The 26971-nt window shown below is 38.1% G+C and overlaps 2 protein-coding genes across 3 annotated transcripts in view; one reads left to right on the plus strand and one right to left on the minus strand.

Moving 5' to 3' along the window:
- Positions 1-1927: 1927 nt before the first annotated feature.
- Positions 1928-25743, minus strand: LOC125242753 (palmitoyltransferase ZDHHC6). 2 transcript variants are annotated; one of them, XM_048151682.1, is made up of 8 exons: positions 25608-25743; positions 10763-10944; positions 8720-8804; positions 7779-7906; positions 6623-6790; positions 5093-5299; positions 3579-3766; positions 1928-2223 (listed from the first exon to the last, which is right to left on the minus strand). In XM_048151682.1, the coding sequence occupies exons 2-8, from the start codon at positions 10916-10918 to the stop codon at positions 2112-2114; spliced, it is 1044 nt and encodes a 347-aa protein (XP_048007639.1). In that variant the 5' UTR covers positions 10919-10944; positions 25608-25743; the 3' UTR covers positions 1928-2111. The 2 variants fall into 2 exon arrangements, with proteins under 2 accessions (XP_048007639.1, XP_048007638.1); XM_048151681.1 differs by lacking the exon at positions 25608-25743 and adding an exon at positions 16952-17165.
- The window catches only part of LOC125242751 (moesin/ezrin/radixin homolog 1-like), an 88451-nt gene continuing 80600 nt past the window's right edge, over positions 19121-26971 (plus strand). The window contains exons 1-3 of the mRNA XM_048151680.1: positions 19121-19253; positions 19597-19630; positions 21483-21536. Coding sequence (XP_048007637.1) covers positions 19619-19630; positions 21483-21536 — 66 coding nt within the window. The 5' untranslated portion in view covers positions 19121-19253; positions 19597-19618. The remainder of the gene's footprint in view (positions 19254-19596; positions 19631-21482; positions 21537-26971) is intronic.

Here is a 26971-nt window from a genome sequence, read left to right on the forward strand (position 1 = left end):
AAAATTGCACCTTACCCACCAACGTACAAGGTGCTATCTGCTACAAAAAAAAATTGCAGATTTCGCCTTGTACGTTGTTGTCGTCGATATGTGAGTGTGTTTAGTAAAACGTCTCTGTCGATTGCTATAAAGCCGCTTTGTCAGTTAATTCATAGAAAGTTACAAGCAAATCTCGTCTTTATGGTAAGCGACAAAGTGGGACGTTTTACTAAACACACCCACATATGTGACGTTATCTAGGTAAAGGGACCTTATTGGCGATGGCGCTTACGTCCCGCGGCGTCGTATTTGTATACAAACATGGCTCATAACGTCGTAAGCGCCATCGACAATCGGGTCCCTTTACCCAGATAATAGCACATTATGTGTAAGTACAACAAAATAGTAACTTTTAGCTACATAGGATATTTAGTGTCTTTTAAAAACCATCAACATCATTCGCTTGCCCGTATCCCAACCTTATGGGGTCGGCGCAGCATCTTCCATACCTCTCTATAGTCTATGCCCCTTATTCATAAAGTTATCAAGCCGAGAAAGTTCGTTTGTCCCTGTCTATCACACCAATATGTCGGAAAGGGACGAATGAACTTTATCGGCTTGATAACTTTAGTGAACGTTTATGAATAAAGGGGTATGTGTCTAAGATAGATTGTATAAAGTGTTTATTAGTAAATTGACGATAATTAATATTTATAACTGAATACGTCCAGGATTAAGGACTGAATGTTGACGGTTTATATGCGTATTAACTCTTTAACTGGCGTATTTTTTTTAGAAATAGTAAGTTTGATTTTATTTCAAATAATCAGATTTCAAGTCTGATTGAGTCGAAAGCCCGTTAATCTGGAATTAAGTATGAATATGCTGAATGTTATCAAAAATAGAAAACACTTAAGACGGATTAGAATATTGATCATTGAAACAGTGTACCTATTTCACTAGGTAATATTAATACAAATTTTTAACTAAAGAAAAAAAAATCATACTTCTGCTGCAACACTGTTGCAGAAGGTTCGAGTACTCCTGTGTATTTTTCAGCTTTTCTTTATTTTAAAGTTTTGCTTGCATATACTCGTATTTTTGTAATGCTTAGGCACACCTCGGACAACGGCGATCAAATATATGAAAGAGGCGCGTTACGCACACAGTCAGCTCGTGTAGGTGAACGCGTACCATGCTTGTATGAGTGAAATATGACAGGTCGACTGGTCGCGTTTTTGACGGTAACTGTGAGTTGAGCCATTCTTTTATGGATTTGGAAATGTTTATGTGGTTTCCACTCAGAATCGAGCTCTTTCAATCCTAATACGAGAAAAAAAGTGTCCCAAGGTTTTTTCCCATTCCGTTACTATTTTTTCATACTTACTGTATGGCGGTAACGGAATGGAAGCTTTGGAAAATGTATGGAAATCTTGGGCCATTTTTTCTCCTATCAGGATCGAAAGACCTCGCGATTCTACGTATGAATCGCGTAAAAAATACCCATATTAGACTACTAAAAGATTACACGGCCTTATCACAGAAACGCGTCTTTAACCTGCCCACCCCAAGAGTTAACTCAGCTTTTGGCAAACGCTTTGGGGATCGCATCCGTGCGTCTACATACAACGCAATTAATAAATTATGTAACCTTAGGGTCTGTAGTCTAAAGGAGGCAAAAGTATTACTCTGGAATTTTTTGCATTCACAGAAATATGCTGAGACAGAAGATTTCGTAGCTTCAACCTTTTAGTTTCAACTTGAGCCTTGGTTGTATAAATTTTACTTTTAAGTAGCTTTATTTAAAATTGTAACTAATTCAGTAACACAATGTAAATGGTTCCCCGCGACACAGGCACAGCCTAGTGCGAGGACCCCTGGAAATGTAGAAACCGAACTCTGTTAATAAACTTTCTTTCTTTCTTTCTTTCTTTCTTTCTTATTACAAAAAAATGGGGTGGACTACTTTTGAAAAAATGACCCAGGTAACCGAGAGCGGTCGGGCGGCATTTTCAGCGGGGAGCGGGGAGTGGTCATACTGTACTCTTTATTATACAGTGACGTAGACAATGCCTGTATAAGCTAGTAGTGTAGTCCTCGTGGCTGAGACAATACCTGTATAAGCCAGTAGTCTAGTCTCGGTGCGGGCGGAGCATGTCGGTGGGCACGGCGGCGCCGCGCGGGAACCAGCCGCGCGCCCCGCGCGCCCCGGCCTCCGCCACGCGCTCGCCGAACAACCAGTGCCTGGAAATGTAGTGTATATTGTAAAGGTGCGTCTACGCTATATAGGCGAGCCGAGCACGAGCAGATCACGATCCGAACACGATTCGTCTAGTGTGGACCGACTTACGAGCCTCGAACGAGCGCGCACCGAGCATTTCGTTCGTGCTCGGCAGCGTTCCGCCGGCTGTCGGTTTTTTAGCGAACACAAAGGGATTTGCTTCGCGCTCGCATTGCGCTCGTGGACGTGTTTAGTGACAGACGTGTTTAGTAATCAATTTGAGGCAAGCCGGTGGGAATCGGCTTGTCAGCAATTCCCGTCAACTTTGTACAAAAATTAAGGGAAAAGTTAAATTTGTTTTTATTAATTCCTATTTTGTTACCAAGATTTTGTAGATTAATTGAGATTTTATTAAGTTTTATTTCGTCATTAAGGTTCTCTAGTATCTATATTTTCTTAATTATAACAATTATCCTGTATATATCTTACGAAAGTCGAATTATATTACTAAATGTTGGTAACAAAATAGGATCCATTAAAATTTGCTGACGTGGCATTGTACAAAGTTGACGGGAATTGCTGTTGTATGGACCGACCGCTGCTAGTACCTAGACAGTATGGATACATCATAAGACAACTTACTTTCTTTACCCCGTGGCTCTGATCACATCCCCCGCCTGCAAGGGCAGCCGGGGTTCATCTGTAAAAGGAGCCGCTAGCGCAGCCCTAGGCCTGCTAAAGAGCACCCAACGACCCAAGTACTTAGACTTTATGGATACATCATAAGATAACTCACTTTCTTTGCCTTGTGGCTTGTATAACATCAAGGGTAGACGGAGCTTGTCTGTACACGAGCGGCCTGCTGAAGAGCACCAAATACCTAGACAGTGATGGGGAATGGAGACATCTAAACAACTCACTTTCTTTGCCTCGTGGCTCGTATAACATCCCCTGCCTGCAAGGGTAAACGGGGCTTGTTTGTACAAAGAGCCGCTAGCGCAGCCCTTAGCCTGATAAAGAGCACGCAGCAACCCAAGTCCCTAAACAACGATGGAGTATAAAGACATCATAAGACAACTCACTTTCTTTGCCTCGTGGCTCTGATCACATCCCCCGCCTGCAAGGGTAGCCGGGCCTCGTCTGTACACAGAGCCGCTAGCGCAGCCCTAGGCCTGCTAAAGAGCACCCAACGACTCAAGTACTTAGACTTTATGGATACATCATAAGACAACTCACTTTCTTTGCCTTGTGGCTTGTATAACATCAAGGGTAGACGGGGCTTGTCTGTGCACGAGCCGCTAGCGCAGCCCTAGGCCTGCTGAAGAGCACCAAGTACCTAGACAGCGATGGAGTATAAAGACATCATAAGACAACTCACTTTCTTTGCCTCGTGGCTCTGATCACATCCCCTGCCTGCAAGGGTAGCCGGGGCTCGTCTGTACAAGGAGCCGCTAGCGCAGCCCTAGGCCTGCTGAATAAGGGCACCCAGCGGCCCGAGTAGTCGGCCACGGCTGTGTAGAGCCGGGAGCGGACGCGCTTGTCCGCTTTCTGGGCTAGCTGTTCCAGCTGGAATAGAAAGAGGAATGTTATTACAATAAGCGACTTTGGAGCTATCGGGCCTCTCTGCTGGGGATGGCAAGAGGTTGATGGCTGCACTCTGGTGCCACACTGAGAGAAATTTGCATTGTGAATTTAACAAGTTCGACTTGTTGCGGTTTATCCGTTTGAATCAGCCAAACGTATGTTTAAAACAATATGTGTCAGGTTGTTTTTATAAAATCGACTTATTGATTCAAATATATTGCCAATTCAAATGACAAGTAGCTTGTTGTTTGAACCAAAGAGCACGTAGGCGCTATTTTAACCAAAAAACTTGTTGAACGAACATGAAAACTGGTTGTATTTTCTCTCAGTGCATGGAGCCTTGGTCGCCCTTTAGCGAGGGACGCGACCTGCGTTACGCTGGCCCCGTCCCACGTTGAAGGGTCTACGCGGAAGCCTGGGTCTGCCGCAGACCAGGCACAGGTACTCAAGCGACGCAAGTATTCGTTGAGCGACTGGATCTGTGATCGACTAACACGAAAAAATTCGTAAAAGAGGTGTCAGTTAGGCTAGTGGGCGTCTCAGGCGACCCTAGGGCGGGCTCTTTCTTTGCTCAGAGAATAAGTTTGGCGATTCAGAGGGGCAATGTAGCCAGCATCTTGAGGGGTTTCCCGGAGGGAGATGAATTGGGAGAAGTTTTTATACATAGTTTGTAGTTGTAGTTTGTTTTGTGTGATGTGTAGTTGTAAGTCTTAGTAAGTTAATTTTAAGATTTCGTTTGTTCGTGTTTAGAATAAGTTATATTATTAACTTTTTGTAATCATTAATATTAAGTTATGATTTCAATAAATGATAAGCAATATAAATGATATGAACGTCATCGCCTAAGATCGCCAGACGATATGCCACTCACGTGGCGGTCAAGTACGCATACTTCATTGTAAGAAAATTATTTTAGCTTTAGCTTTTTTTCATAACGGCAAAGAATCTTACTTCAATTCTTCTTCTTATCTTGGTTGACTGGTAGAGAATGCCATGTAGCATTAAGTCCGCCTTTTGTAACTGTATATTTTTACTGTGCAATAAAGTTTAAATAAATAAATAAATCTGGGAACTTGTTTAACCTATTTGCTTTCAAAAGTTAAAAAATGCCTTACACTTTGGTGCCGTGACCAGGATTTCTAAAAGAAAATGCCGTCTAAGGATCTAGATGCCACTTCCTGGCCTGGAATGCAGTTCAATCTAAGTAAAAATCATTTATAAAATCTTTCTGTTTTTAGATACAAATTGCCATACCTTTGAGCCCCTGAAGATTTCCTGGGTTAAACTAGAAAAACAATAGACACATACCGTGAGATCATACTGGCCGCAGCCCTCCCGCACAGGCCACGTGAGCCCGTCGTACAGATGGCCCCTGAACACGACGCGCCAGTTGTCCCTCCAGCCGCGGTCGTACGGGAACACGAAGGCCGGCAGCGCGGCCTCGTGCCGCCGGCAGACGGCCTTCTCCAGGATCCAGTCTTCTATTGTTGTCCGGTTGCGGAGGATGCTTCGGAGCTGGTGAACCAATAAAGCGTCAAATAAACGTCAATGTTTTCTAAATTGTTCTTTCTGGGTAGATTTTTTTCATAACACCAACTAAAGGCTCTCGATTATTCGAAAACGGATAACAAAATTTCATTTTATCCACAAGAGTGCAAAGTGATTTTTAACTTATATAATGATGACTTCATATTTAATAAATTCGACCGAGTCGCTTGTCTGTCGATATTCTACCGGATACATTTTGGGGAGTACGCTCAAGAACTGCACGACCTAATTCCTCCTTCTCCTTTCCATCTTCGGACGTCCAGGCGGGGGGAACGAATGCACCCGTATGCGGTTAGTGTTCCATTTATCCGCACAAAACGATTTGCCTCATCCTTTGTAATGCGGACTGCAAAGGAATGGAATGCGCTCCCACCATCGGTGTTCCCAGAAAAATACGACCTCGGTCTCTTTAAACGTAGAGTGAATAGGCTATTACTGAATCGGTGAGCTCCATCTTAGACTCTGTCTTCACTTCCCATCAGGTGTGACTAGGGTCAATCGCCGATCAATCCATAATAAAAAAAAATGATGAATGATACCCAAACCGTAAACACGGTTTGACGTTTAAAATTACAACTAGGTCAGTATCGGCTATCAAATTCGCTGGAACCACAGAGAACCTCCTATAGAGTAGCAATCTTGTATATTTTGTTCGCGATACGAGTCACCAGTGCCAGGGGTGCGAGGAGCGGGCGGGGAATGTGTTAAGCGCGCTGTGATTGGCCGTTTCAAGGACGGCGGGCAGTCGCGCCAGATGAAAGGGACTGTCCCTTTACTGACGCGTAAGTGTCCAATGTAAGTTGACCTATGCCGGCTCTGAATAAATTATAAATATGACTTTTATGTGGAATGTAATGACGTCTGTTTTTAAATTTGAGCTTCTTGTTACCTTTCCACACCATTTCACACTACAGGTGGACATCTTTAAGACATCAAAATACCCTTTTTCAATTTTTTTACTGCGAAAAACACGCGCTGCTTTCGGGTCTGTTACTTGGTCGCTACTGATCGGGCACGGCGAGCGCCCGCGCTTATATCAGTGCAAATACTAGGAAGGCTGGCGACCGCGAGTCGTCTTGTAATGGATGTCTATAGGGGTTGGTCTGTGGCTGGAACTTTAGCTTAGTTTAAAGCTGAATTTTGCTTGCAATGCAAGTTATTGTTACAAGTTTAACAAAGCTATAAACAAGAAAGAGATGCAGATATTTGCCACTCACTCTTACCCATAGTTGCGTCTTTTGCAGCAACAACTTCAGCTTAACTCTAATATAATACCGAATTGAGTTTTACCTGCAGGTAGAGTAATGTACCGACAGCAAGCACAACGCCCACGCACATGCCTATAGCTAGCAGCGTGATCAGTAACGTCGGTAGCGTCAGCAGTACTCGAGGAGCGCGTATACCGCTTTGGACGTACCACGCGCGGTTTAGAGCGTGGTACATGCAGATTGAGAGGACCTGAGGAGTGAGAAATGATTACGGTTCATTTGAATGATATGCTATATGACAGTTAAGCTATTTGTACAATTATGCAAAAGTATCATTCGGGTAAAAATGATTCTGCGAAAGCTGCTATGCCAAATGTATTTCGGACAATCGATATTCTGCAAGATAAAGGGAACCCATTACAACCAAATTTTATAATCATATTGAGGGTTTACTGGTGAAATTAATTTCCATAGAGTACCTAGTCTGTTAATATTTTTTGATGAATACTTTTGCAATTCATGTTAAATTGTATCTTGTTTTTAATGCATGTTCATTATAAGATGTAATGTTTTGAAAAGAAGTGGCCCGCCGAGTTTCTTGCCGGTCCCATAGTGGATACCCCCCTCCAACTGAGGAGGGACTGAAATCTTCTCGAGGCTGAGGCGTAGGGTTAGAGCCGGCGTAGCTTTATTTGACGTTCATATGCGCATTGTGATATGCCTACTTGGAAAATAAATATTTCATTTCATTTCGAAACCCGATAAATCGAGATAATTTGTCCTTGAAATAACAACATTGTTGAATTTACACATAGTTCGAATTTCAAAAACCAGTTTGCTCAACTAATCGGGTTTCACCAGTAAACCCTCGATATTCCTAAAACTTCGCAATGCCAAAACAGAGTTTCATAATGTCTAAAATTTGAAATTACTCAAACCTACTTCTCAAATTACCGTATTCCCAAAATGTCTAAAAGTCAATTTAACTTAAAACCAAAACTTCACTATCTCAAAATGCCTAAAATGCAGTATCCATGAAAACTGTATTTTACAGTTTTTCATAAATAGTTAGCATAAATTAACTAAATGTATACTAAAGTTAATAATAAAATACAGTGCAAGGAAATGCACACTGTAAATAAAATGCCGCATTCAGCGCGCGTTCCGCTACGCTTTCAAAACGCGTGGCGTAGGCTTTAAAATAGTACTTCAGTCTATTAAAATCTCAGTCAACTTACAATAGATGCTTGGAGACAGCCCAGGACTGCGAACATCAAGAAGTGTGCGAAGTAAGCGTGGTTGGCGTGACCCACACAGCAGTTTATCCAGGGACAGTGGTGGTCCATTTTCAATATACATCTCCCACCTGGGAAATAATATATATTATTAGTAGAGATAATATTTCAGACTAGTTACTCATGAAATAAAACTATGGAAACGAATTAATATTTCTCGTATGTGGGTAGTTTTTGCACATTGTAATTTTTCCTCAGTCACCACGAACGCTGTAAAGTGTTCGAAACGTCGGGATGATTTGTAAATTTATACGCGACATAATCCGTTTTCATAGTTTTATTTCATGCAATTATTAATTTATTCTAGTGGCTTTTGTCAATTTAGAGACATTTTGGTTTCGGGCATTTTTTGAGTAATACTGAAGAAGATCGAGCATATGAAAAGAGAATTACCACTAAAATAAAATGTGTAGTCAATTAATCACTGTTAACATGATATGTGTTAAAATTGTCAAATATTAATATTATATATTTATTTATTTAAACTTTATTGCACAAAAATACACAAATGTACAAATGGCAGACTTAATGCCAAAAGGCATTCTCTACCAGTCAACCATAGGGCCAAACAGAGATTCAATACAAATGGTGCAAAGAGAAAACAAAAAGGTGATAAACTATTGAATCTTGAATTGAAGAAAAGCAAACTATATGTATAGACTACACATACTTTTACATAAATAGATATTTACTGTGTAATTTGTTTTGAAATAAAATAAAATAAAAATAAATAAAATTAGTGCCATATAGCCGAAAAAAGCCTTTGCGGCACTAAAGATCAGACCATCGAGCGCATCATTCATGAGGGTCCAGTTTGCACATATTCAGGTAGTTCAAATGATCTACTGGACTTTTTATTTTTGTCTATATGCATTGTGACTTACATTTACTACAGTGATGTGACCTCGGAGCTTTGTATCCATTGCAGATTGTGCAAACCTGCAACTTGTCTGTGTCTTTTTCATTTACCTGAAAAATAAATACTTTAAACTTATCAATGTGCTTGAAATGAAATGAAATGAAATGAAATATTTATTTTCCAAGTAGGCATATTACAATGCGCTTATGAACGTCAAATAAAACTACGCCGGCTCTAACCCTGCGCCTCAGCCTCGAGAAGATTTCAGTCCCCCCTCAGTTGGAGGGGGGTATCCACTATGGGACCGGCACGAAACTCGGCGGGCCACTTCTTTTCAAAACATTACATCTTATAATTAACATGTATTAAAAAACAAGATACAATTTAATAAGCAAAAATATTCATAAAAAAAAATTAACACTATAGAAATTAATTTCAAGAAATTATATAAAGTACAAAGTTACTAGAAAAAAAAAACTAACTGATACAAATAAAAGATAACTAAAATAACTTTAGAGTTGTAAAAGACTCTACTTAATCTACTTTTTTCCTTGGAGATGTATATGGTCTTCAAGAGTCAGAGAGAAAATAAACAAACAAGGACCGAACAGAGTGCCTCAATGTAATCTTACTCAAAATTTATGTTACAATATAATAGTATAGCCCCTATTAGCTGAAATGAAACAGATCGGTCTTCACAAACAGCACCCGTTCACGAGTATGGAGCATATCTCGGCTTATTCTATTTATGTGTCATGTTCTACCAACACCACATAACGAGGGATAACGGCTCAGCCACGACATTGGTCTAAGCGCGACAGCGGTGAGCGACGGCCATACATTGGAGCGAGACACAGCGATGAGACTTTTCATTCGCACGTATGGCTGTCGCGCTTAGACCAATGTCGTGGCTGGGCCGTAAGGGTAGCTTTCTTGCATTATAGATAGATAGATAGATATACGTTTATTTGTTTGTCACAATACACACAGAATACACAAAAGAAATAAGTTACAAAAAAGAATTAGAATACATAATAAGCAAATTGGAAAACAGGAAATTACACAGATTTTTACAATAGCGTACTATGATACTGTGCGCGTCGCAACAAGACAAAAGGGTCACGGCTCAGTATTACGCTACGCCCTGAGGCAGCAGCACTGATATTCTGCCGGAACCGGATCAGATCACGATAACACATAATTGATTGAATAAGAAATATTGTAAAGAGATGAAATTATATACCTAAAATATCTATAAATAATTGCCTATGAAACGAGTGAGATGAATGCTATGATGAAAAGAAATGTGTGTTTGATCTGTTAGATCGATAGATAGTAAAATAATTGCTACAGCTAGAGCTAAACCTGAAGCTAAATCCGGTAATCTGCAACCAGGTAGCCATAAGGGATACCCAAACTTTGTTTTTCTAAAAGATATTTTTTAAAATGACGTTTAAAAGTAAATTTAGTTTTAATTTGACGAATCGGGGGCGGGATATTGTTCCAGCGGCGGGATATTATGCCAGCATCTATTCTGTGGCTCATGATAGCTTGAGGTCTTTGAAATTTATGTGTCATATTACTCATTACATTATTCTAATTCCAATACCTCAAACAGTTAAAAATTATTCTGATCATAATTTTGTCACCTTTATGAAGAGTTCCAAGGTTGAAATTCAAATAATAATTACCAAATTTTAGAAAACTTGACTCATTAGCTGCCAGAAGGCACACCTCGGACACTGGCGATCAAATATATGAAAGAGGCGCGTTCCTAGCACACAGTCTAAACTCGTGTAGGTGAACGCGTACTATGCTTGTATTAAATGTAGTAAATATGACTGTTCGCGTTTTTGACAGGCGGTAACTGTGAGGTAACCGAGAGGGGGTGGGTGGCACTTTCAGCGGGGAGCGGGAGTGGCCATACTGTACAATAGTACTCTTTATTATACTGTGCAGAAGGTATGATTTTGTAGGAATATGAACACAAGGTATGTGTTGCAGGCACAGAAGGTGTTACACAGATCATAAAAGAATAAACCTTTATCTTAAAACATAAACTACTTACCGGTCTCCACCCTAACGGTACGTATCCCGGTCCCTCAAGCAAAGACTGGAGGAAGTAGTATAAGGTGCCTCCGGACAAGAACAGGAACAGGCAAGCATGGATGGCGCCGCCGAGGGAGCCCTGAGGCGGCCACCACATACCGATCAGGTGCACCATAGACCATGTTACCAGCTTTATTATACCTAAAAAAATATTTATTTGTTTTATGATTATTTTATAATGCCCTAAGCTACGCCCAGAGATGGTTCAAGAGCTCAACGCCCACCACTCAAACGATGGGAGGACGAAATTATAACCACTGTAGGGCCTTTCTGGACTAGACTGGCCAGGCAGAGGAAATACTGGAAAGAGCTGGAGGAGGCCTATGCCAACAGGCACACTGAACTACGCGACTTCATCTAAACAAACAATCACAAACACTAGACCACGTTCAGAAGAAAAGGCTAAATAGATAGAAATAGATAGATAGAAGCTACGCTAAAAGCTTGAAATTCAGATGGGCTGGCCATGTGGCACAACTCACAGATGGCAGGTGGACAGCGGAAGTCACAAGATGGTGTAGCCCTCTAGGTAAACGTCGCAGCAGCAGACCATACACAAGATGGGACAAAGATATTAAAAAATCAGTTGGCCCAAACTGGATCCAAACTGCCAAAGATAGGGACATGTAGAAATCGATGGAGGCCTTCACCCAAAAAGGGTCTAATGTACCAGCATAGTTAAATAAAAATTAATGTAAAGGCTTTTTTATTTTTTTATTTTTATTTTATTTATGATTATTTTAACACATTCAACACCAAGAACTCGCCATGGGGCACTCGTGAATGTTGCTCAGCTCAGCACCGCTGGGACGGTTCTCACCATACAGTTGGGCGGTTATAAATTACGACCGGTTTCTAAAGTTAGGCGCCATTTTTTGTTTGGTAGCAAATGTGTTAACAACCATTAAATAAAATTCTGTTGAATTAAGTTTTTAAACTTAAAATTCGATTATACAATACAGTAAATAGGTTTCTCCTAAATTAATATGTAGTAAGTAAGAAAGAAAGCGCAAACGAAGGAAAGATGAAGAAATTTTATCAGGATCTGGAAAAAGCACTCGAGATGGCAGACACTCACTTTTTAATCATGGGAAACTTCAATGCGAAAATTGGCCAACCGAGACCTCATGAGAAACCAATAATGGGCAGCTATGGGTATGGAGAACGAAACACAAGGGGCGAACGACTGATAGCATTCGCCCAGGCGAATAAACTGTCTATACTGAACACACATTTCAAAAAGAAAGAATCTAGAAAATGGACCTGGAGAGCCCCAAATAACAAAACTACAAATGAAATTGATTTCATACTTAGCCCAAATCCCGAACAAGCAACTAACCTAGAGGTCCTCAACAAAATAAATTTCCCATCAGACCATAGGATGCTGCGATGCTCCCTAAAAATGCAACAACCTAAAACTAGTAGACGTAACTTTACATGCCTAACAAACAAGCTGCAGACTGCTCAAGACAAAGAAAAATATATACAAAACTTAAAAACAAACATAAAAATTCTAGAAGCAACCATCGATAATGAGGAAAATATACAAACCATTAGCAACACATTAGAAGAAATAATATCAAAAAGTATGAATACAGATAAAATAAGTGATAATAGCAATAAAAGTAACAAAATTATTAGTGAACAAACACTCAAGTTAATAGAGAGAAGGACAGAGCTGCTAGCTACAAGAAATAGGACAAAAGAAATGAAGAAGGAACTCGGGGAACTTTTCAAGAAAACCAGCAGAGCACTCAGAGAAGACTACGAGGTCTACCGAAAATCAGTAGTAGAGAGAAATATGTCAAAATTCCGTAGCACCAAGAGAGCATACAAGGAACTCTCAACGTACAAAAACTGGATACAAGGACTAAAGGATGAAGAGTACAAATCAAGAGATAGAAATTTTATAATAAAACATGCAACAGCTTTCTACTCCGAACTGTACAAACAACCGGAAGATACAACACAACAAGAACAAAATAACTCTGCCCAACAAGAAACACAGTTAACAGTAAATCCAATAGATGCAAAAGAAGTGATGGAACACATTAAAAGGCTAAAACCTGACAAGAGCCCGGGCCCAGATCAACTTACAAATGATGCCTTGAAAACTGGAGCTCCTGTACTAGCAGAACCCTTAGCCAAGATTTTTAACAAAGTACTAGTAGAAGAAAAAGTTCCAACTCAATGGTGTCAATCCAACATCATACTGCTCTATAAAAAGGGAAACCCACTTGACATCGGCAACTACAGGCCCATCAGCCTACTTTCCTCAGTATACAAGCAGTGGCGGATTTGCCGTAAGGCCCAGTAGGCCCGGGCCTAGGGCGGCCAGATTTTAAGGGCGGCAAATCGTGGCAAAAAAATCACTGAGGATAACAAGATTAACAACAAAGAACTCGAAAGCAAAGTATCTTAATATTATATAGGCTCGCGTAAGTATCGTATCCATTTTTGCGTATCAAAGAATAAATATTTAATTCGTACATCGTATTACATATAATATGTCGGCGCAAGGCACCTGTAACCTTATAGTGTCTGAGGCCCATGGAGGCGGCCCACATTCCTGGTCCAATGTTTACGTTAACAGCATTAGCGGAATTGTCACAGTGATGTCTTTGTACTTTGAGACGGGGCGGATATTGTAAACACCGCCGAACGTAGCCGTGGGTCCGGTAATGAAATTAATTAAAATATTTGTTGTAAGCATTCCTTAAGGTGCCGAGAGGGCATTAAGATTTGGGACATGGATGAATAGAGACACGCGACCGCGCGCTATCCCATAACCGTGCCGTGAGATTATTTACGTGTGCGCTTTAAGTACCTAGTAGTGTACCACTTGACCCACGGATTCGTTTCCGGTTCTGATAACTTAGTGATGCTAAAGCTTTGAGTTGGTGTGATTTTTTTGTGTTTTGGAACTTAAGTGATTGTGTTTGTTTTGATATTAGTAACATTCGTTACCAGTTGCATAAACATTTGTTGGACTTGTGTGCGTGATATGCCCACCGTTTCCGCCCGCCATGGAGCTGGTGCCTGCCCCTTGATGTCGAGCTACCGGCTCCGACATATAAAAGTTAAGTAGTTTTAGTTAAATATATAGGATGGTACCTACCTATTGTTATCTATTACGCGTGTGTCTGCGATTTGCGATTGTTTTGTCAGCAGTGTGCGTAAAGCAATTGCAGTGAGCGGATTAAGTGTTTTAATTACTTATTTGCAGTGATTGGGGATTTGAATGGCATAAGGGGTGAATGACAGCAATCATTATGCTAGTATGAATCTGCCGCGGGATTCCAGGCTTGATGTGGTTAGATAAAGGACAGGTTTTTATTATAATATCAGTATCACCTTTATATTATAAGTTAATTGTCAGTATATTGCTATTACGGGTTAATGTTTTAAATGCGACATCCAATCATCAATTACTTACTGCTGAATAAAGCTGAGTTATTACTTCTGAATTCATTTTTTATATTAAATTAGTTTAGTATCTAAGGCCTCACTTACAATAAAATATGTAATTTATATAAAAATTACTTAATTATCAATATCATAACCAACACTTGCTTATTTAAGGGTGCTTTCAAGAAAAACGTCAAAATAATGTAAAATTGATAGTTTTAGTCGGTGAAATGTTACACTTTCCGTTATCTAATAGATATATTTAGTTCAAGTTTCAATTGGAGCATCTTATTATCTAGATTCTTATCAGACTGGATTTTTGAAAGTTAGCTCACTAAATTAATTATGATTTTTTCTCTGATGCACGTTTAGGAAAACCCGCGTATAGCGCTGAATTAGTCGATCTTATTTGTAAAATTTGGACAATTCGTAATACTGAAACTGGTAAATTTATAATACGTATCTAGACTAGAATCTTCTCAGACGACATTTTTATTATAAGGTTTTGAAAAAGAGTAAACGAGGCAAATTACCTAAAATTAACTGAAAATTTCTTTGAACATCTACATCACATCGAAGTTATTTTCGTACTAAAATAATCTGCAACGTTTACTTAAATTGCTGTTACGCCTTAGTGATTATAAATTTCTATTATCTATTTTTGGCTATTTTTTTGAAAACGAGCCTTCACCGTCACAATTATTACCACTTCTGGACATTTTTTCATATTTTGTCAGACTAATTAGAAAAAGTCCTATGATAATATATGTTATATATTTGTAAACTACTCGCAAAGCCCTATAATTTGATACCACACACGGTATGATTAAGCGCTCGGTTGCGATTTCACTATTTTTCACGTGAAAGCCCTCTTAATATTGTTTATTCTATAAATATAATACCTACACGGGTTAGCGTTTATTTTTCGAACAGTTTAATTCACAGTTTACTTGTAACCTCATTGTTCATGGGCGACGGTGGTTGCTTACTATCAGGCGATCTGACTGATCATTTGTCTACTGTGGCATCAAAAAAAATTACCACGGGCCAGACGACGTATCCATATCACTGTTTCTACTTGACATCCCGCAGTGTGGCATCCAAATCCCCGATCACTGCCAATTTGGTAACGACATTTCGCAAATTGCAACGCAACGTGTACGTACGCATCTAGTTTATAATTATGGGTGTTGAGAAAGGGGCGGCACATGGCCTGGGGCCTAGAGCGGCTAGGATTACAAATCCGCCACTGTATACAAGCTTTTCTCGTCAATATTACTGAGCAGAATAGCACCAAGAACCGACAGAAACCAGCCTATTGAACAAGCCGGCTTCAGACCTCAATTCTCTACAATTGACCACATACATGCCACCGAACAAATTATAGAAAAATTCAAAGAGTTTAAAAGACCGCTGTATGTGGCATTTGTAGACTACTCAAAAGCTTAATACACACATCAATATGGAAAGCGCTGAATAGCAACAACATTAATGAGAAATATATTAACATCATCAAGAACATATACTCCAACAGCGTCAGTAGAGTGAAACTGGAGAGACTAGGAGAGGAATTTAAAATTGCTAAAGGTGTCAGACAAGGGGACCCCCTCTCTCCAAAACTATTTATAGCGGTGCTGGAAGAAATATTTCAAAAACTTCAATGGGAAAAGAAAGGTATATGGATATCAAACAAAAAACTCACGCATTTGAGGTTTGCGGACGATGTCGTTCTATTTAGTGAAACAGCCAAGGGTATGGAAACAATGCTAACGAGCCTAAACGCAGAGAGCCAAAAAGTAGGCCTCCACATGAACGCGTCTAAAACAAAAATTTTAACTAACAGTCACAAAACATGTATAACTGTAGAAGGAAAAGCAATAGAATATGTGAACAACTATGTATACTTAGGAAAAATGATTTCATTTGACCCTAACAGCAACGAAAACGAGGTAGATAGGAGGATAAACATAGCTTGGAGAAAATACTGGTCACATAAAGAAATCCTAAAAGGAAATTACAGTTTAAAAATAAAGAAAATAGTCATGGATTCCTGCATACTACCCAGTTTGACATATGGATGCCAGACATGGGTTTTCACCGAGAAAGTACGAGGAAAAATCTTATCTTGCCAACATGGGATGGAGAGAAGCCTTTTAAACCTAAAAAGAATAAATAAAGTCAGAAACACTGTTATTAGATCACAAACAAAAGTAACAGACGCACTGCAGTATAGCTTAAGGCAAAAATGGAGATGGGCCGGACATTTGGCAAGGTACAAAGATAATAGGTGGACTGTTCTGGCAACCAAATGGAAAGGTCCTCTTGGAAAAAGAAACAGAGGGAAACAAAGAAAAAGATGGAATGATGACATCATAGAAACCGCAGGAAATAATTGGGAGCATATTGCGGAAAACAAAATAAAATGGAAGAAGATGGAGGAGGCTTTTACCCTCAAGGGATCACACATCAATATATAATAAACAAAATAATATAGCAAAATAAATATGGGATGTGTGAGAACAAAGCTAAATAATAATAAAAAATAATAAAAGTAAGAAAGAATGAGTCAGGAAAGTTTCGTTGCCGTAAAGCAAAGGCAAAATTCTGTCTCATTAGAATTTAGCTGTTATTTTATTGCTTCAAAAATAATTTATTGTACGAATCCATACTTATTTATAAAGCTAATGTTTTGGTAACATCTAAAAGGATTTAGGAAAGGATCTTGTACACAAATACATACCCAAAACACAAATGGGACCCCAGTGTAGAATTCTTCGTAAAGAACCAAACATTTTAGGTTACTTAGCCTAATTAATTAAGGGCTGATAATATTTCAGAAGAACTTTTTCTCATGCATTATCTTCTCTTCGCACAATATAATAGAAATATGCGTAAATAATGATCCGAAAATGTAAAAAACAACACTCAACGCAAAAGAGAAGTAACCGACCGACCGGCTGACGTCTGTCATCGATGACAGATACAGAATGTTACCCGATACGGTTTCTTAATTTCCTATCAGATAAAATTGGTTGTCTGTAAAGTCTGTTTACGGACGGTAGACACCACAACGACAAACATTACAGCAGTGTAGATGAAACAATAAGATTTTTAAATTCAAGAATTACTTATATATTATATTACCTATGGGCGATCCTCAGAGATGACGTTCGGTGCCTGATTTCGGTGCTGATTCTTATTTACTACTTTTTTGATATACATATCAGTCTATTTACTAAAATCTAGCCTAAATATAAAAAATATTGGTGGTGGAGGCTTCCATTAGAACCTTATAGTTTATAAGAAATCTAACATTTTAAAATCACCGAAATTACGTAGGTATGCACTGTAATCAATTTGCTCCACCGAATTCAATTTTTTACACATTATTCCACAAATTTCAACTTTATATATAACTTATTATTCAATTTATTGATACTTTTAATTTTAATTCAATGACTGGTCATGTAAAAAGGCTGGTCATGTAAAAAGGATCATAATCGCGCAATTTCACTAAATTTAACATGGTAATATACTAGTCATTGTCGAGTAGTGAATTCTGTACCCATACTATGGCTTAATTTGCTTACAAACATAGTTTTATGTTTTTACAAAGTATTATTTATTAGTAGTATTTAAGTATTAAATGTTAGAAAATAATAATGCACAAAAACCAATTTACAACGCGGCAAACGAAGTCGGTGGTCACTTTTTTTGATATCGGTGGTCAAAAAATCCACTGAAACCACGGAAATCAACACCACTGATATCAAATTTTATCGCTTTTTTGGAGGTAACTGCAATAGCATACATGATACAGTACAGAGGAGGTGTCATAATGACGAAATAACATCCTTTCAAGGATTTATTACTATTAGTACCTTACAAATGCACTAAACCTGTAGGAGTAAATTGAACCACCGAATCTTAAAAAACATGGGACCAAACCCACCGAATGACTGAGAAACCTTTAAAAAGTCCCCTTTATAAAACGCTACTGCATCTCCTTTACACTGAATGGTTAAAACATAGCTAAAACATACTATATTTGTGCCACTATGTCCCTGATCTACTAATTAGAGTACTGTCATGTTTAATAAATTACACCGAAATCAGTCACTAGCCTGGGACGGGACCCGGGACACATCGTAAATTTGTCTTTACTCGATGAGTTTAGCTAACATACATATTATTTTGATATAGAAAATATGATAGGTTAACTAATACCCTATACGTGAATATCAATAACAACTGCGATCAACAACTAGAAAGCATGAATCGAACTGAGCCGATCGCCGATCACTCGAGCCGATCGTGCCTCTCTCTTGTTCGTGCCGCGCTCTCGCTTGTGGAACGGGACAATGACGGCAACTTTTTCGTGCATGCAGCCCGTAGTAACGAGTTATTAGACGTTGTCACGTCAATGTCTACTTTAAAACATTAACAGAGAAATACTATCAAATTGTCTTTGTGTACAGTCAGTGCAGTACCGCACTTACTGTATTTACATCTTACATCGGAAATAAAAGGGATAAATGAGTAGGTAAACACTTTTTATTCAATTCACAAATATTTAACAACGACGTTTTTAACTATTTACCACGTGATGCCAATAAACCCCAGACAATCTGGGAAAAGTCGTAAACTGGCAATCATAACTTCACCATAGACAATTTTGAGCCATATTTAAATTATTTGTTTCGAACAGTTTATTAACTTAATTCATGTTTGCTGTACCTTTTCGGCTTTTAATTTGTGTCGCAGCATATGTTCTATGTTGATTGCTTTGTATTGTATTTTATGATGAATGTTTTGAACATAATTTACAAATTTTCACATTAAACACAGAATTTTTTTTTTGAAAATGTGTAATCCTAATTTTGCCAGTTGACAGATATGACAACACCGGTTACCACGTCACGCAGTTGTCTTGTCTGTCACATTGCGATATTTTTGTGGCTCTTTTACGTTTAGGGTGTGTGCATTCTTTATGTGTTGTGCTACTTATGTGGAAAATTAGGTGATATTCTTCCTTTTCCCGGGTGAGTACACTATTTTCACAGTTCGATATCCGTGTAAAGTGCTGGTTTGCGGTTCCATTAAGTTACCCTAGATTCTAGTTGAAGTTTTTCTGTGCACATTACACGACCGCCGGCGACTATAATTTTATTGTCATCGCATCAATACGAGTAGATTCTGAGAAAATGCATAGAATAGATCATGTTGCAGCGCGTAACATGCACTGCGCGCGCTCGTAGGCGCTAACTTATTCACAATTTAGCGAGTGTATGTCACGCGGTGAGGTACAGTCGCCTGCTTAGTTTGCACTATTTGTAGTGGGATGTAGACGGTATAGTTTCTCTAAAGTGTGCTGTGTTGTTGCAGATAGTGATCCTAAACCGCCAAGATGCCGAAATCGGTGAGTTTTGCCTGTTTTTCATGATTAATCGAGTAAGATAGGTTACGAGACGAGTAGTGACGAACAGTGAGCGCAGGCTGCATGTAATCGTGATTTCACCATCGCTATGTGATCGAGCGACAGTACAACTACTAACACACATAAACTCCTAATGTAAACAACTCATACAGGTGCATTTGCGACCATAACATGTCTTTTAAAACTTTGAACACTTATCATTCTTATAGGTGTGTTAAAAGTAAAAGTGTGGCTAATGGATGATAACAAATGTTGTAACTAGGTTCTGGGTTATCTGTTTGAAGAAAGATAAGATCAAGATAATTCTATTATGATATGCCATACATTTCACTTAAGATGGAAATATACCTAGTTGGAAATTTTAATAAAAAAATTATGCTCTGGTAGGCAACTGACCATAAACAAATCTTATCATTTTTGTGCAGACTTTTTTTATCAGTGCATCCTGTGTGGCAATGACATTGATGGTTACTCAGACTTGATTCATAAAACTGTGTAGGTTATTTTGAATAATTGATGACCAAACTTTACTTGGTACTGTTTTCTTGTTATTTCCTGTGATTTATTATGTAGCAAATGTATTTCTAACAATTGATAGTTAAACAACATGACATCATAGCCAACAACTTTATGAGTCATCAAATAAAATTGTGAAACCATATCAAATTGAAATGTGCTTAAATGCTCGTTTTTAATTTATGAAGTAAGCATTTAAATTCATTTTGTTTATGTACAGGACACAGGAATAAAGAAATAACAATTTTTTATCATTCACTCCATATTCTCTTACATATCTAACTTGCATATACAACCTGTTTTTATTGAATTCCGTTAACTTTAAGGGAAGATTCTTTAGATCAAATACAATTAATTTCTCTAAGAAACTAGCGTCTTAACACTTACGGTTATTGAGTTATTAAAAAAATAAAGATAATTACTGAACATGTGTGTGACAGCCTTTACCAATTCCTAATGTTATTTGTTTTGACATGTGCCATCAATCACTTGACACTAACTTGAATGTTATTCTTAAGGGTCTCTCACACTAATAAATTCATTTATTATGTATGAAAATGATGAAAATTTTTTTTTTGTGAATTTAACTAAAAGGGTGGTTCCTGGTAATTAACCTAGCTACGTGTCGAATTTAACGGAAAACAAAAAAAAACATGGTTTAGATATGGCTGAAAATGTTAACTTTTTTATTTATAAACTTGCTTGTTAGTAATTGTAGCATGGCATATTTTATCACTTAATTTATTAACCAAATTCAAGTACCTAATCAAACATTGGTATTTTTATTTTATTATTTTTATTAGGTATTCTAACATTATCACAATTTGCAGCTACATTGAAGTAACGTGTTTGTTCACATATTTGTTCACACTTTGGCCCAATGTTTCTGATGGCAGCCATCAGGGTTCGAAAATATCCGATATTTATAATAAATATCAAAATATCGGATATTTATGATATATATCGGATATTATATATCAACTTTGATATATATCCATTTTGAATGGAAGGCATATTATTATTTTGTTGCATTATTTATGAATACTACTTTAGATAAGGAAAAATCTACTAAAAAACATAACATTTAGTAGAAAAAGAGTAACAAACACATAAAAACTATATTTTTAATAATGTTACATTTTTTTTACCATTTTATCGGATATTTATACCTATTGATATATATCGTCGAACCCAGCTGGATATAATATATCCATTGATATTTATATCCTCATACCCTGGCAGCCATACATTGAAAATTAAGAATATTAAATGAGAGTTCTTTCACACGTAAAGCTGTATTCTATATTATGTTTTGCAGATCCTTGGTTACTTAAGCAACGCACTTGACATAGGCGGCAGTGACAATGTCTTGGTTAGTCACGGTTTTAACCATGTGGTGTTCCGTTTTATTTTAATATCGCTACATGAATAGCATGCTAGTTTGAGTGAGTTTTGTCGTTTGGTTTTTGATTTCGTATTTTGTTGTGTTGCATTGATAATATTAGTGGTAGTCGTTTTAAATAACAGGTATTACCAACATTAGCAATAATTTCGAAAATATTTTTATTTCCGAACATTTTGTAGATAGGGTTTTTTATAGATTTTGTTAATTTATATTATGATTTTCCATTTTAGAATTTGCCACTGGTATTCATACAATAAGTTAGTGTATGAAAAGTTGTTAAACATTGCTTTTTTTTTCTGAGTAACTTGTTTGAGTACTTAGTTTAGTTTTGCTTTTGTTGATTTTAGTTTTGTATAATTTTGTACCGTAATTTTATTCATTCAAAAATCTTGGGGTTTTAGCTAACCCATAGGGTTCTAAATAATCGATGGAATCAGGCGTTACTTTGCGGAAATCCATGTTAATCGTAAACTAGTCAGTCAGTTGCGGGACTTCGGACCGTCAACATCAGCTCCTGAGGATGCCTCGTAGAGAGGCGAAACACGTGTCGAGTTTTGTATTTTTGGTGGTGGGTTGTTATATTTATTTGCGTATTTATTTTTATTTTTGCGGTGGGAGGGTGGGAAAATTAATTGCATGTAAAAAATACGCAAGTAATTATAACAGGTTAGCACTGATTGACATGCACGTTATCTATTCGCGGATTAGCAAAGGAAAGTTCTAGTTTACGATTTTAGTTTTGTATAATTTTGTACCGTAATTTTATTCATTCAAAAATCTTGGGGTTTTAGCTAACCCATAGGGTTCTAGCTAGAGTCAATCTATGGTGGCCCTTAATGTGCTTTCGTGATTAGCCGGGTCCATACAGAGCGAGGCACGTCGCGAGGCAACGTGCTCACGGGGCAAAAGTCCAATATAAATGTGCCTCGCCCGAGGCAGGATGCCGAAGAAAACGCACGATTTGCCTCGGCCGAGGCACATGTACATAGCACGGTTGCCTCGCGACGCCCTTCGCTCTGAAACGTGCTTCGCCCGAGGCAGGTTGCCGAAGAAAACGCACGATTTGCCTCGGCCGAGGCACATGTACATAGCACGGTTGCCGCGCGAGGATATTGCCTCGCGACGCCCTTCGCTCTGTGTGGACCATTGGTCAGCAATGTGAACCTACTGGTCAGTTAAGTAAAAGTACTAAAAAGTCCCCACAGGGCGTGCATTAAACAGTTGACGGTGGCCCACTTCCTTCCTGCAGCGTTGACACAACGGCGCCTTTTAACGATGTACTCGATGCATGATGTCGCGTCACTCTGGTGGTTAGCGTCAGTTATATCTGAGCGCCTGAGGTGGTCAAAAATTTCTGAACACTAACGACTAATTTCTTTATTATTTCTTTATTTATTTATTCCTTAAATTAACATTAACAGCCTAGCTAAACATGTCAATCGTACAGGAGGGTATAAACATGAATAATCCTGGTACACTTATATAAAATAGTGTGGCGGAACATAGAGTACATAATATAGTAGGTACTCACACGTGGATCGAACTTGGAGTAGTTATAGACTCCAAGTGACGGGCGCTGATCGCAAGGAATTGCGGCTCCGTGCTGTGAAACATATCCAGTTTGCTGTCGCTGGCCAGTATGTCATTGAGAAGGGTTAAAGCGTGGTGCAGTGGTGAGTGCGACAGAGCATGGGTGCGTGCCACCGGGATGGCGAATAGAGTCTGTCGGCGGGGACGGAGTTCTAAACCGGTGACCGGACGCACTTTGAGTGAAATGAGCGACAACAAGGAAGGGTTCGAAATTTGGCCGCGTATTAACCTAAAGAAGAATCTTACAAGGGACAAACTCCTTCTGCACTCTAGTGAAGTATAGTTTACCATTCCTAGTACATAGAGGGTGGGGTAAAGATGTGGATAATATCCATAGGTTTTAAGGAAAAGGAAGCGTACAAATGACTTTTGCACCCTCTCTAACATAAGAGTGTATTGATGCTCATGAGGGCTCCATATTGTGGCGTTACATTCAAGCCGGCTTCGAACATATGCATTGTATAATGCACAAAAGGCATTTAGGGAATCAAGAAATTTACATTGGCGGATTACAAAGCCCAATACTTTTCTAGCAGCCTTGCAAGTTGCAACAATATGCTCATTAAAAGTAAGATGGGAGTCGAACCATGTGCCCAGATCACGAGCAGATGTGACTTGTTGCATAGGCTGATTATAAATCGTGTAGTTGTAATGTAGGCTATTGAATGCACGGGTGTAGGACATGACTGATCCTAATTATTTGTAAGCACCTTGGCTGGATGGACTGTAGGTTGGGGACATATTGCTTATTTTATTTGGTAGTCCCACAAAATATCATATACCTATACGAAACTTCAAAAAAGTGTGTGAGAGAGAGAGATAGAGAGAGAGAGAGAGAGAGATATGTCGGCAACGCGCACGTGACACCCCTTGAGTTGCAGGCGTCCATAGGTTACGGTGACCGCTTTTCATCAGGCGGACTGTATGCCTGTTTGCCACCGACATGGTATTAAAAAAAAGAGCGTGCTGTATTTAGAATTGTAGATGCCAGTTAATTTTGTGCGTACAGCGAGCTTCACAAGTGCATGGTCACATTCTACAAGAATTCGATTCATACAGTAGTTATGCACCGTTGCAACTGCGTCGTACAAGTCGTATTTTACTTTAAACAGAAAAAGTATTGAACTCGCGTGTTTTCTGGCAATCCAATCTAAAAAAAAACAACAAATAAGACTATTTTGAGAGAAGAATATTTTGTTTTTAAAAGAACAGTGCAACCTGTGCAACTTTGAAAATGTAGACTCATTTTCGGTTGGGCATATTGTGGGAAACCAAATATCTCAGTTAAAACTTATATTAGACTATAAGAACATATTACCTATGTGCACAGAAGAATTGTTTGTTAATACGCTACGGGAGCGAAAATGCTAAAATGGAAAGGAGTCCCCCTTTCAATTTGGGAATTTCAGTTAAATAAACTAGAGTTATTAACTAGATTTATCGAAAAAAAATGTCCATTAACGAACAACTCAGTTAAAACTTAAAAGATATTGCGAAAAAATCTTTGAAATCGAGGTTCCGCTCTCGACTGTTTCCTCCTTCAAAACTTATTTAAACGGAACGAAATTTGAGAATCTGAATAACAATGAAATAATCTGTGACGGACCGTTTAGTTTTTTTTGGCTAATTGTTACCGATCTTGAGTATCACACCTTTTTTTGAGCCATATTGAAAAAGGCCGTTTTTAGAAATTTTTGATTAGCTCCAGCGTCTTTTAAAATAAAAATAGCAAAAAAATCAAAACGGTCCGACACAGATGAAAATAATAATAATCTGTGTTGAAAAAATCATTGCTCTATCTTCAAAAACCAGGGAGGAAATAGTCGAGAGCGTTTGTATGGAGAATTGACCTGTATCGTATCGTCTTAATCAGTCTGCTATAATTATTATTTATCACGCTCATGTCACGTCAACTTTCAGTTACGGAGTAATATTATGGGGAACAACTAAAACTGATTATCCTAAAAATGTTCAAGTACTTAATAGTATTTTCATAGTACACGCGTCTGAAGTATGTAACTTATCAATTATCTTTATCATGTAATCGCCATTTTGCGTAACGTTTATCGACTGGTACTTACTTAAAAATCGTTTTATCAGTCTTATCTTAACTACACACTATTATTATAGAGTATGAGGGGAAAACAAGAAAATGCTCTTTAGATCAGTTTAGGAATGTTCTGGAAACTTGCCCAGGTGAAACGACAAAACTGCCTTGAAGTACGAAATCTATAGTACATATAATAATTATGTCTGCAACTCCGCAGGGATTATATGAATTAAATACACAATATTCTGAATTTAATTAACATTCAATGTTTTTTAGTGATTAGAGCCCATGCCAGGTTTTTGATGTTATGGTTGCGATAAGCATAAAATTAAAACGGTTTAAAAGTAACAAAAAACTAACTCTGATAATTAATAGCGTTCAATTCAAGAAAGACTCACATTTTTAATATTATCACTAAAATTAACTCGATAATAAGTTTATCGATAACACTCGTCGATATTTAATTAATCACTAACACTAGTGCATTTTTTCCCATTTCATACACATGTATGATAATGTGTTTATTAAATTAAGACTCACTGCAAAATGCTTTATGTGTTAATGTGTTTACCTTTTAAGTGATGTGAATGATGTGATATCACTAAATTCATCATAAGTCAACAATGTTGCATGAGGCAGTGTGTAAAAAGCTGGCTGGTTTGATCACGATTCAATTTAGACGCGTCTTTGTATTAAAAAAAAACATGCAAAAATTTGTCTAGGGTTGCCAAAAATTTGTTTACTGCTAAGCTCAGACGATATGTGACATTTACATTTACAATCATAAAGTCCCTCTTTGCTGCCATAATTATGCTTAGACTTGTTATTCGTGTAAAAATACAAGCAAATTTCGTTATTATGAAAATTAGGACATTTGACAAGACTCTGACTTGGACTCATATTATAATTGACTAAGGTAACTCTACAGACGCCATTTGAAGTTAAAAAGGTGGCAACACTGGCAATGTCAGCATTTATGTAAAAGTTTTATGAAAAGAACAAGTAGATATTGACATTCCCTCGTTTTAGGGCAGAAGCTTTCACTATTCAGAAGTCATTTAGGGAGTTTGGAAATGTTACCTACTTAAAAAAACCTAAGACTCCAGTTTTTAAATGTAATGTTAAGAAGCATTACATTACATTTATTAATAGACGTTTAAATGTAGATATGTATAACTAAAATATTTAATTTATTTTACCGTCAAATCCGCTAAAAGCACCCTTCAAAAAGTGGTAAAAGATGAGCAGTCACGGACATTGACGAGCAATCCGTTTACCCGTTAATGTGTAATGTGCGGCCAAGTGTGAAAGCTGAAAGCAAACGCAACCTGACCCTTCTGAGAACTCTAGCCAGTTTGTAGAGTCACAGATTATATAATATATTGTAGAGTACAGACAACTAAGTAGCGTAATTTCGTATATGTGAGTATTTACACGACATGAGCTTTAGGTTCTTCTTTTTCTTTAATTGTGTGGCAAAATATATATTAAAAGCAATAAACTGTAGTGTAGCCTTGAGGTTGCTAAGCTAACCAAATCCGGGGTCACGATGTTCAGATCTTCAGCAGGCCCAGGGTATAAGGTTCTTCTACTGACGAACATCGGATGATTAGTGATTACAGATGAAAAGATCGAAATGTTGATGACACGGTTTTCCCCCAATCTTTCTGAACAATGACACCTAATCAGGATGGATTATGCTAAAATTGAATAAATTGCAGACCTTGTACCCACAGGACAAATGAGCTTTTCATTATAATTA

Source organism: Leguminivora glycinivorella, chromosome 3 (genome assembly GCF_023078275.1).
Source record: "Leguminivora glycinivorella isolate SPB_JAAS2020 chromosome 3, LegGlyc_1.1, whole genome shotgun sequence".
Classification (NCBI taxonomy): Eukaryota; Metazoa; Arthropoda; class Insecta; order Lepidoptera; family Tortricidae; genus Leguminivora; species Leguminivora glycinivorella.